We start from the raw sequence: 11,701 nt of genomic DNA on the forward strand, positions 1-11,701 counted from the left end.
GGGCCACGACGCGTCCGAGACACCGCCGCAGTTGGGTGCACCGGGGAGCGTGCGGTTGCGCGTGAGAAGCCACTTCTCCGGCTCGGCCTGCAAGATCGCCTGCTCCGTCGTCGTCGTGAGGAAGTGGTAGATCTCGTCGTACGTCAAGTCCTTCTGCACCGACTTGAGCAAAGCAACGACACCGGCGACGTGCGGCGCCGCCATCGACGTGCCCGCCTTGTAGTCGTAGAACGTGTCGCTCGAGTTGACGGCCGAGTACGTGAAGAAGCCGGGCGCCGAGACGTCGGGCTTGACGATCGTGTGCACCTGGTTCAAGCGGTCGACGTACTTGGCCGGGCCCTTGGACGAAAAGTACGCGAGCTGCGTCGGGTCGTCCGTGCGCGAGCCAATCGCACCGACTGCGATGACGTTGGGGTAGCTGCCCGGGTTGCCGGCCGTCGCGCAGGCAGGGCCTTCGTTGCCGTTGGCAAAGATGGGCGTAATACCCGCCTTGTGCCACGCGTCGACGATGTCCTGGTACCACGGATCCGAGCTCGAGTCGCTGCCCCACGAGTTGTTGACGACGTTGGCGCCCTTCTTGCAGTCGGGGCGCGACCCGTCCGCCTCGGTCGGGCACATCATGAACTCGGCGCACTCGATCAAGGCCGCGTTTGTACCGCCGCCCACATACAAGCCGCGGCAAGCAATGAACTGGGCACCGGGGGCAACACCAATGCCGTAGTCGCCGACCATCGTGCCGATCGTGTGGGTGCCGTGGCCATCGATGTCTTCGGGGAGCGCGGTCTGGAGGTACGGGTCGTACCACCCCTTGGCCTGGCGCCACTTGGACTTGATGGCTTCGTGGGTATGGCGGACGCCCGTATCGATCGAGCCAACGACGATGCCTTCGCCCTTGGTCGTCTTCCACACGTCGGTGGCCCCGATTGTCTTCACGCCCCACTGAATGCCCGTGGGACGCGAGTTGGCAATGGTCGAGTTGGCAATGGTCGAGTTCTCCATGCTGTCCTTCTTCAGGACCGGGCTGAGCTTGATCGTCTTGACGACGTCGACCTTGAGAACGTTGTCGAGCTTGGCGATCTTGTCGGCGAGCGCGCGGTCGACCTTCTCGACCGTGGCCGCATTTGTGATCCAGAACGCCTTGACCTTGCGGTCGCCAACGATCTCGGACAGCGTCTGCTTGCGGCTGTCAGCCACTGCGGACGCCTCCTCGAAAAGAGCTTGGCGACGCTCTAGCCCCGTCACCGCAGCGCTCTCCGTCTCAGCGGCGGGTGATGCCTTGAACGTGACGAAGGCCGTGAACGTAGCGTCTTGCTCGATCGCACGCAGCGCCGAGCTCGTAATCTTGGCGTACACTGGCGCCAGCACGGACGCTAGCGCGAAAATCTTCATGGTCAACTTGCGCTGGACAAAGCAAATTGTAGAATGCCCAAGTTGTGGGCGGGATTTCGACCGGTCCTGGCTGTGTTTGGTGCAACAGATGTGTTGTTGCAGATGTTGAGGTCGAGACATGCACCACCGATCTGAGTTTGCAAGGCGTGGGATCCCATGGATACATGTAGGAATGGACACACGCAACACGAAAAGGCTGTCTGCCTCTTTTGCGCAGTGGGTACTTAGATTGCTAGCATTGTGAGCGGTTTTCTGGCGTGGGGCCCGTCAACACACAGAATCGACTGCCTTGGATGACGGCGCCAAGGACAGTTCATTTCTCAGATGAGGTGGTGCGCAATAACACCTTGTATTGAACTAGTTTGTTCCGGCATGTGCCGTATACACGCCACGTCTCCCGCTCGGCTAAGCCTCTCGGCGGCCGGCTCGTCGTAGCACCTTGGAATCGATAGTCCACCACCCTATCCAGTTCAGTGTAAATTATATCTAAATAGACTCACTTCAACAACAACACCTTGTATTGTACTACAACTCCGGCGAATGGAGCTCGCTCGCGTCGGTGGCATATAGTTCCCCTTTTGTCACAATCAACAAAATCAACATGCTAGTGTCATGAATCGGACTTTCGTACGACTACAATGACGAGCAAGTCACGGCGACGGAGTACAGACCAATTACTGGCTGTACGACGCTTCTAGGTCATTAATGCACCGGCTTTTGTCTTTAGCTAGGAATATCAGATTCTTTCGCAGACGCTTGCTTGTGACTGTTACCTGAACCACCTTCTGACGGGTGGGAGATTTAGGATACATATATATTTGATGCCCGTTATACATCATATGCCGCTCGTGAGTGATGCGTTGCGTCTGATTTTGGTGATTGGGCGTCAAGATCGCACCCTGGATATCTGAGAATGGATGCAAATGTCCCGCCATGGATCTGATTTGCTCGTGCAAACAGGTATCATTTGGTACCGGTGCACAAGTGCACGATCATGCGCTTCTAAGAAGGGTCCAGGCAACGTAATCCATTTTCGTCCGACATGCCAGGCCTTTGCAGACGATAACATCAAATACTCCACATTGCGTCACTTGCCGTAGAATAACGTATCATATTTATATCGCTGATGTAAGTTGCTAAACTTTTTCGCTAACCAAAGCCGTTCGGTTGAATCGATATTGTTTGCATCACGTCACCTGACAACCGTTTCCATCATGTTCTGATTTACGAGCGTGATTATTAGCCTGTCGTTTCACATGTTTTGGTCACGTCTCAACAGCTTTGCCCTACACCCACTCGCGGCTTGGCAAGATCTCGATCGTAGCTTCAAGGTATCCAACATTCCTAGGCAACGCGCCTCACTTGGTTCATTTTCAAATTTGCCACCGTCGACTCCAATCGTGTCAAATCCCATGAAGGCCTTCCTCATCCTCTCGACGATGGCGGCGGCGGCGTCAGCCAAGGTCGCCAGCTCCGTGCTCCGTGCGCTCGAAGTCGATGGCAACGCTGATGTCTTTGTTCGGTTCGCGGACGCGTCGTCGGCGCTCGAGGCCGCGACGATCGAGTCCAACAAGCCGTTGGAGCGCCAGGAGGTGTTTGAGATCCTCTCGGACGCCACGGCGACGGGACAGAAGAGCATCGAAGCGGCGACCGCCGGGTTCGAAGTGACGCCGACGTGGATCGTTTCGGGTGCGTTCATCAAGGCCGCCGACAAGGCGCTCATCGAGAAGCTGACGCTCAACCGTGCGATCAAGTCGGTCGAGCAAGTGCCCGATATGGAGCTCGATCCGGTGCTCTCCAAGTCCAACACGGACACCATCACCGCTCCTGCTGCGTCACCCAACCAGTGGGGTGTCGACACGGTTGGTGCGCCCGCCATCTGGAAGTACACCAACGGCTCGGGTATTGTCATTGGCTCGATCGACACGGGCGCCCGCCACACGCATTTGCTGCTGAAGGACTCGTGGCGTTCTGACCGCGGCTGGTACGACCCGTACAACCGCACGGCGGTGCCCGAAGATCTCGGCGGCCACGGCACCCACACCATCGGCACCATGACGGGCAACCGCGGCTACGGTGTCGCGCCCGGCGCGCAGTGGATCGCATGCCGTGGTCTCTACGTCAAGAGCGGGTCGGCGAAGGCGCTCCTCGAGTGCCTTCAGTTTATGATCTGCCCAACGCGCACGGACGGCACGCACCCCGACTGCTCCAAGGGCGCTGACGTCATCAACAATTCGTGGGCGGCAAGACCTTTCACCCGGTGTACGAAGAAGCGATCGCGTCGATCCGCAAGGCCGGCATCACGCCCATCTTCGCCAACGGCAACGAAGGTCCGGCTTGCGGGACGACGGGTAGCCCGGGGACGTACCCGAATGTCATTTCGGTTGGCGCCATCGGCTCGTACTCGAACGAGCCCAACAAGCTCGCGTTCTTCTCGTCCAAGGGCCCTGGCAAGTACATCGACGCGCACAACGTGCCGCAGACGATCGTCAAGCCGACGATCTCGGCCCCGGCTTCTTTACGCTCTCGGCTTACAACCACAGCGACACGGGGCTCGCGTATCTCGCCGGTACCTCGATGGCGGCGCCGCACGTTGCTGGTGTCGTCGCGCTCCTCAAGTCGATCAAGCGCGACCTGACGTACGACGAAATCTACGCCTACTTGACGCAGACGGCTGACCGGGCGCTCGAGGGCGAGCCCAAGGAGTGGCTCGTCCCCAATGCGACGTCCAACGGCACGGATGTTTACCCCGGTGCACCGAACTGCGGCGGTGTCGACGACACCAAGTGGCCCAACAACCGGTACGGCTACGGCCGCGTCAACGTTGCCAAGATCCTTGACGGTGGCAAGTTTGCGTCGGTCGCGACCCCGACGCCGGTGCCCCGGACGACGCCGCCAGCGCCGATTGAAACGAACTTCTGCACGTACAAGAAGACAGCGCTCTCGGAGTGGAACCAGGGCTTGTACATCGACACGATCAAGGGCAACAAGAACGAAGGCTTCACGATTGACCGCGTCAGCAACGTTATTGCAGCGTACGCGCCCCCAAAGGAGGACTCGTACTGCCTTGCTCTCACCAAGGATGCCACCAACACCAACACGGCGACGCTCACCAAGTGCAAGGGCGACGAGACGCAGATCTGGAAGTTTGACTGAGACGCCAAGCGCATCGTCCACCCGGCGTCTGGCTTTTGCCTGACGTCGAACGCCGCCAAGCTCGGCGCCGGCCCCAGCGTCGCCCCGTGCTCGCCCGGTGCCGTGAGCCAGTACTTTGACGCGTGCGACAACGTCAAGGAGAAGAGCTACGTCAAGCTCATCACCAAGACCAACAAGGTCATCTCCGAGTTCTACTCGGGCGTCTACGCCGACTGGGTCTCGGACTCGGTCAACGAGCTCTTTGTGTATGACAGCAACGCCAAGACGCTCCAGGCAGCTAGCAACGGTCAGTGCCTCGACGCCTTCCGTGACGGCGACAAGTTCGGCTTGCACACGTACGCCTGCGACGCCACCAACGGCAACCAAAAGTGGATCATCGACGCGGCCAACCACAAGATCAAGCATGCGACGCACAACAACTTGTGCTTGGACGTGGACCCGACCAACCCGAGCCACGCGGCGCAGGTGTGGGAGTGCCACAACGCCAACACCAACCAGTGGATCGACGCTGTCAAGTACTAAGCATTTTGAGATGCAATCTGCATTATTGTGTAAGCAATCATGAACAATGGATCTGTTTCATTCATTTTGATTGCCATTTGTGCCGAATATGGAAAGAGCTGCTCACCGCCATACCGGTACTTTAGTAATTTGTGTTGGACTATTCGGATATTATGGCAGGAGCACCAGGACGTACACGTAAGCGAAAACCTCACCAGTGAGCGACATCCAAATGCTTTATTCCCTTGGCTTGGCCCCACCATCCCATCGCAACCGGTATGCTGGACCATTCCTATGACGTGGCACTTTGAAGAAGCACGCCCTCGCAAGATGATTGGTGGATCTACGTTTGCACTTTCATGGTCTTAATTTGCTATCGCAAAGTGACGTGGAATGGTGGTGTAGCGACAACGTCTCGCGACAGCGTCGGTGCTAGACAGACGCAGGTGTCCCCGATCTCGTTGTCCAGTGCACCTCGTCGCCCTACGACGTCTCTTCGTTCCTCCAAGCAATGGCAACCGCGGTCCTCACCCCGAGCTCTTCGCGCTACGTGAGCGCATGACAGCACCCGACGCAAAGCCGAACCTCTACTGGCCTGCGATAAACCTCTCCATGACAACGGACTGTGAAGGCGACCGTATCGTCACTGCCATGCCCATCGTTCCCCGCGCGTTCTTTCGCGAATTGAACTTGAGCCAGCGCTGGCCTGAACATTCTGACATCCGTTTGCCGATTTTGCGCGTTTGTCGCCACGTGGGCATTCGAGTTTCGGGATGTGAGCATTCCAGCATTCGACCTCGAAGAGCACCGGGTCGCATTCTGTGATATGCTGCGTCATTGCACACACCTCAAAAGCGTGGATTTTTCGCTCAACGAGAACATCTTGACGGCGAATATCTTGACGGAGAACATCTTGACGGCGATAACGACGCCGCACACAGCGTGTCAAGCCTCGATATCAACCTGCCGAAAGACGTGGCGGCAGCTTATCGTGCGTGTCCACAGGTGCTACTGTCATGGCTCGCGTCAGGCGTAGCCGGCACTTTAACCCTGGATGAGTTTGGCGCTGCAACGGACGCTGTATTGGCGCAAGCGCTGGCGACGTCACCGTCTCTTTCCAACCTGGGTTATATGAATTCGGAGGGTCTTCTCAACCGCCTCGTCGCTAACGGCGTTACGTGGACGCACATCACCGATCTCGCCATTCGGTCGTTCACGCCAGAACCCGCTGTCGCAGCGCTTGTCCCGCTGCCCCCTTTATCGACCATGCAAAGGCTTCGAATCGATTACTGGCACACTCAACGCTAAGAGACTTAGCAGTAGCACTGCGCAAGGCTCAACCCAGGCGAGAACACAACACGAGCTTAGCAGCGCAAAAGCATGCAAGGCAGGTGGAAAGGGGGCGTCAAATGACCAAGTGCGAGCAAAGCTCCGCCACCCAAAAACCACCTCCTGTGAGAATATATTACATGGACATCATCGATTCTTGGAGACCATCGTTGAAGATACCTGAGACGAATGCGGCGTCTCTCAAACGCGTCGAAATGGGCTACCTTGCGCAGATGCCGCCTTACACACCAAACCTCTTCGAGCTTCGCCTTCAGTTCGTTTTGTGTGGCGATCCCGTGCTTCGTGAGGGGCCGACCACCCCCGATGACGACCTACCGCTCTTGACGATTTGCCACGTTTTGTTTCGGAGCGTCAACTTAACGAATGCGGGCTTTGACGCCATCCTGAGCTACCTCGGTCGCGTTACGACCCTCGACCGTGTTGAATGGAAGTTTTGCACCTTCCTCGGCGCCAATGTGGATTGCACTCGACGGGCGATTCAGTGCTGCGTCAAGACCGGTGCGCGCTTCATTAGCTTAAATGGCTGCGGGTTTAACTTGCAAAGCACGATAGCGCTAGCCAACGGGTTTCGCTACATTCGATCTCGACACGGCGTCGAGTTTGACCTTGGGAGCAATCGGATGTTGCTTGGTGGCATGCGAGCGCTTCTCAAGGCGCTTGGGACGTGCATTAATGTCTCGATGCGGCTCTTCTCCGATACAGTTCTTTTCGTAGTGGATTTGGACGTGCAGCTGTCGAAAGCGAGGGCGTCCGGCGTCACAATTGAGTGGACCGGCAAGGTCCTCTGGCCTTGCAGTCCTGTCGGTGATCTCGATGCGACAACAGCCGAGGAAACATTCAGCAGTCATATGCACTTCATTTTCCCTATTTGTCGATCCTACTTATATCGAAGAGGAGGTGTGGTTTTGAACCGAAGACGAGGAATCAAAACGCGTCGACGCTTACGCCAAGGTGCGGCTGCGAATGTAAATGTCACGATCCAACACGTCGATGGTGACGCCGGCGGCTCTCACTTTCTTGATATGCGGCGTACTGCTCTCCACTGACTCTTGACACTCGAGTGGCAGCTTGATTGTCTCATTGGTACACGTCGCGATCGCTGTGAGCAGTACACGGACGCCACTGAGGCGAAACGGATTGTTGGAGAGGTCGAGCTGGAAGCCAACACGGGCATGGGTCTTGTGCAAGCTCTTGGCCAACGCGGAGACGCCGCGGGTGTTGATCTCGCAGTCTTTTACCGGACGCTGGGGACACCCGCGAGAATGCAGGCGCGAAGGACCCGTGGAGCGCACTTCTTGTGTTCACCAAAGTACTCGCAGCTGTTCCATGCGACCGACTCGAGCTGCGCCGACCGCGTGGCAAAGTCAAGCCACACTCGCATCGCACAGGCTGACGGCTTCGATGTGCAAGGTGCGTAGCATCGCGTGCGAAATCCTAGGACAAGGCACAAAGACGTCTTCGAGGTCGACATACGCAACACCACCATACCAATCAAGAAGTCCGAGTCGTCCGACGAATGCACCTACAACGACTCGAACGGTGACTGCTGCTGCAGTTGCTATTGCGAAAAGCACTGCAAGGAGTAGTGTGGCGGCGACCATGCCCGCGGTGACAACAATCATTCCAAACCGGTCAACGAGCCGAAAAGGCAGTTCATTGACGCCAGAGACAACGCGATCATAAACCTTTACGGGTGAGCGATCCATGGTACGCGACAACACGCCTCTCCACACGATTGCAATCCACGGCTTTTACGATCCGACAGCGAGAAGCGACGTCACGTTCCACATCGATGGGAACGGTCTTTTGGCCGCCATCGTCACGTACACACCACATATCGGAACAAAAGAAACGATCGTCGTCAAGCTGGACAAGGGATACCTCTCGCAGCACGACGTCATGCGGTTGACGACAAACTTTGAGGCTGCTGCAAACGACCGAACCCGTCGCCGAGTAGCCCACGAGGAGCTTCAGACGTTCGCAAAAACGGGGCGTCACCATCGAGTGGTGCCAGCGCAACGTATGGCCGAGCTGCGAGTTGACGCTGCATTCGACTGGCATCTCGTTGTAGCGAAGCATTAGAGTCAATGTGAAGCTCAATAGCCATTTGCACCATGTAGATGCGATTTTGACGAGAGCTGTCGCACAGGAACCCTACCGAAAGTACTGGAATTCCGTAGAATCTGCAAGTTTTACCGGACGATAACGACTACTTGACCTTGACTCCACAGATGGCAATGTTCACACGAAGCTAACACAAACGCAAGGATACGTTTGAGCTGTAGCGATGCGTCAACACATTTGCCAAAGCAGTTGATGATAGACTAATTAAATGTTTTTTACGTTTCACACACACGGTCGACTTTCAGCGCACGTGGACGTTGAAGTGCAACAAGCCGGATCGGAGCAATTTAGTCGACGTCTTCGATTGCAGGACCGAGGAAGATCCGATACTTGGCTTGGATCTCGCATACACTGGCCTTGATGTGACGGCCGAGAGAAATGGTATCGAGCCACTCGAGCACCTCAGCAGCGTCCGCAGCCCGCCAGTACGGGTATTTGCCTCCGATCAAGTACGTCTGAAGCTCCTCGTGGGCTACTCGGCGACGGGTTCGGTCGTCTGCAGCAGCCTCAAAGTTTGTCGTCAACCGCTTGACGTCGTGCTGCGAGAGGTATCCCTTGTCCAACTTGACGACGATCGTTTCGTTTGTTCCGATATGTGGTGTGTACGTGACGATGGCGGTCAATAGACCGTCCCCATCGATGTCGAACGCGACGTCGCTTCTCGCTGTCGGATCGTAAAAGCCGTGGATTGCAATCGTGTGGAGAGGCGTGTTGTCGCGTACCATGGATCGCTCACCCGTAAAGATCTTGATCGCGTTGTCTCTGGCGTCAATGAACGGCCTTTTCGGCTCGTAGCGCGGGTAGGAAGAGTAGTCAATGTCGTTGTGGCCGCCGTGGTCGCATTCACTGCCGCAATACTCCTTGCAGTGCTCTTCGCAATAGTGAGTGCAGCAGCAGTTGTCATCCAAGTCGTCCGAGTCATTGCAAGTGCATTCGTCGTTCGAGTCGTCCGAGTCGTCGCAGGTGCATTCGTCACGATAGCTGAATGGCGTCGGGTGGTACGGCGGACTCTGTGGCTGGGAAATTTTAAACTTCTCGGACTTCTTGGATGGTATGGTCGTGTTGCGCGAGATCAGTGTTGTCATGACACCACCGCCGGTTTCAATCCCGACAGAGTAGGGCACGACGTGGAGGACGAGAAGGTGCATGTCGTCAGGCGACGTTTCGTCGTTCAACGCTGCCATGACCGTGGCGCCATGAGCGGCAGCTTCGTTGTTGTTGAGGATCGAGTGGCAGAGCTTCTTGTCTGCGTAGCGTTCGCCAAAAAATGATGAGAGCAATTGTTGCATTTTGGGCATGCGCATCGAGCCACCAGCGAGCACAACATCGCGCACTTGACTTTTGTCGATCTTGGCGTCGCGAAGGACCTTCTCGATGGGCTGCGTCACTTTGCGAAAGAGCCCAGAGCACAAGTCTTCGAATCGCGCGCGGGTGATGCTCGAACGGAAGTCGATGCTGCCAAAGAGCACCTCAAGCTCGAGCGTCGCCGTGTTGGAAATGGAGAGGTCGCGTTTGGCCTTTTCGCACGCCGTGCGAAGGCGACGCACTGCGCGATCGCACGTTGTCATGTCTTTCCGGTATTGGCGCGCAAACTCGGCCGCAAAGTGGTCGAACAAAACGTCATCAAAATCCTCACCACCGAGGCAGGCGTCCCCTGCCACAGCCTTGACTTCGAAGATTCCATCTTCAATCGCCAGCAGCGAGACGCTAAGATGGCCCCCACCCATGTCGACGACCATGTCATGCACCTCGCAACGGGGTGCACCCTTGATGGACGTGTGCGCGACGGCAGCGGTGGTTGGCGCGTCGCTGATGCGGTACTTCGCGAGGCCAGCGATGGCACATGCATCTCGGACCGCCTGGCGCTGGAGCAAATTGAAGCCGGTGGGTACCGTGACAACCGCATGCTCGATGCGCGCGTTCGTGTACGTCACAACGTCGTCCTTCAGCTTGACGACAAGCTCGGCCAAGATCTCTTCGGGATGGAGCTCCTTGGTTTCGCCCTTCTCGACGACGCGGATCATCGGGTTGTTCTTGGGACCGCACACAACCTGGGTCTTCTTGCGCACCTCGTCGTAGCGACGGCCAATGATGCGCATAATGTTGAAGACCGTATTGGGTGCGTTTCGGGGCGCTTGGCTCTTGGCAAAGTCGCCAACGAGACGACCAGCGTCGGTAAAGGCGACGCACGACGGCGTCGACAAGTTGCCGTTGTCGTTGCGAACCATCTCGACTTGGCCGTGGCGCCAGACACCGACACTGCACGTTGTCGTTCCGAGATCGATGCCGATCACGACACTTTGAGATCCGCCCGCCATCGTGCTGATCTTGCTCGGAAAATTAAAAATGACAAAGGAGCTTGCCAAATCCAAACCTGGTCTGTTGATAACCGAGTTGATAACCGAGTTGATAACCGAGCTGATGTTCTCTCCATTGCGCCACTATCCACTCTCGAATGGTGTCTGTGTTTGCGGTGTCAAGTGGCAACATGTGGACGTGTTGTTGCGACTTGCTATTCGAGCCATCCGGATACGGGACTATCAATTGTCCGCATAATCTCAAACATGGTAAGTCGTCGTCGGTTCGTGGCCTCGCCAAGATTAATATCTAGTAACAGCCCGACGACGTTGTATAGTTCCTCGAGCAGCGACGGCGTTCTCCGAGCCATTTCTCCAGTCTTCCGAGGTGCTCGAGTGGCTCGATACCATTTCTCTCAGCCGTCACATCATGGCCAGTGCGGACGAGATCCAAGCCAAGGATCAGGAGGAAGCTCGCATCAACTCGGTGGAGTATTTCTCAATAGACTGCTTTTGCTACCATGATATCTTGATTATGTTACCCATGTGACATGTCCGAGGGCTCCGAAACATGAAATCCGGACCAAAAAAATCAGGCTCCAGCCGCTCTATCCCGATATCGATAACACGAGCGCCATTCATAGTTTGACCTGCAAAACGTATGAGCGACGAGCCGCCTACCAAGACGAAGAAGACGTTTCGCTTCTCCGTGGCCACGGACGTCGATCTCTTGAAGGAGGTGATCAACGTGGCCCCGTACGACGCTCCCTTCGGACAGACGATAGCACGCTGGGAAGAGGTCACCGAGCACATGCGCGAGATTCACGGTGAGCACGTCACGTTTACCGGGTGCCGCAAGCGCTTCGACGACCTCATGGCGGCCT

At 56.7% G+C, this 11,701-nt stretch overlaps 3 protein-coding genes across 3 annotated transcripts; 1 reads left to right on the top strand and 2 right to left on the bottom strand.

The window, feature by feature from the left end:
- Window positions 1-2,801: 2,801 nt before the first annotated feature.
- Window positions 2,802-5,067, top strand: SPRG_11131 (hypothetical protein; the record flags this gene model as incomplete). Its single annotated transcript, XM_012350276.1, has 4 exons — window positions 2,802-3,611; window positions 3,638-3,843; window positions 3,933-4,535; window positions 4,623-5,067. The coding sequence occupies 4 exons, from the start codon at window positions 2,802-2,804 to the stop codon at window positions 5,065-5,067; spliced, it is 2,064 nt and encodes a 687-aa protein (XP_012205666.1).
- A 2,182-nt stretch (window positions 5,068-7,249) lies between these two features.
- Window positions 7,250-7,777, bottom strand: SPRG_11132 (hypothetical protein; the record flags this gene model as incomplete). Its single annotated transcript, XM_012350277.1, has 2 exons — window positions 7,250-7,619; window positions 7,640-7,777. The coding sequence occupies 2 exons, from the start codon at window positions 7,775-7,777 to the stop codon at window positions 7,338-7,340; spliced, it is 420 nt and encodes a 139-aa protein (XP_012205667.1). The 3' UTR covers window positions 7,250-7,337.
- A 1,030-nt stretch (window positions 7,778-8,807) lies between these two features.
- On the bottom strand, window positions 8,808-10,838 carry SPRG_11133 (hypothetical protein; the record flags this gene model as incomplete). Its single annotated transcript, XM_012350278.1, has 1 exon — window positions 8,808-10,838. The coding sequence occupies one exon, from the start codon at window positions 10,836-10,838 to the stop codon at window positions 8,808-8,810; it is 2,031 nt and encodes a 676-aa protein (XP_012205668.1).
- Between the last annotated feature and the right edge of the window lie 863 nt (window positions 10,839-11,701).

This window comes from Saprolegnia parasitica, assembly GCF_000151545.1.
Source record: "Saprolegnia parasitica CBS 223.65 unplaced genomic scaffold supercont2.63, whole genome shotgun sequence".
NCBI lineage: Eukaryota > Oomycota > Saprolegniomycetes > Saprolegniales > Saprolegniaceae > Saprolegnia > Saprolegnia parasitica.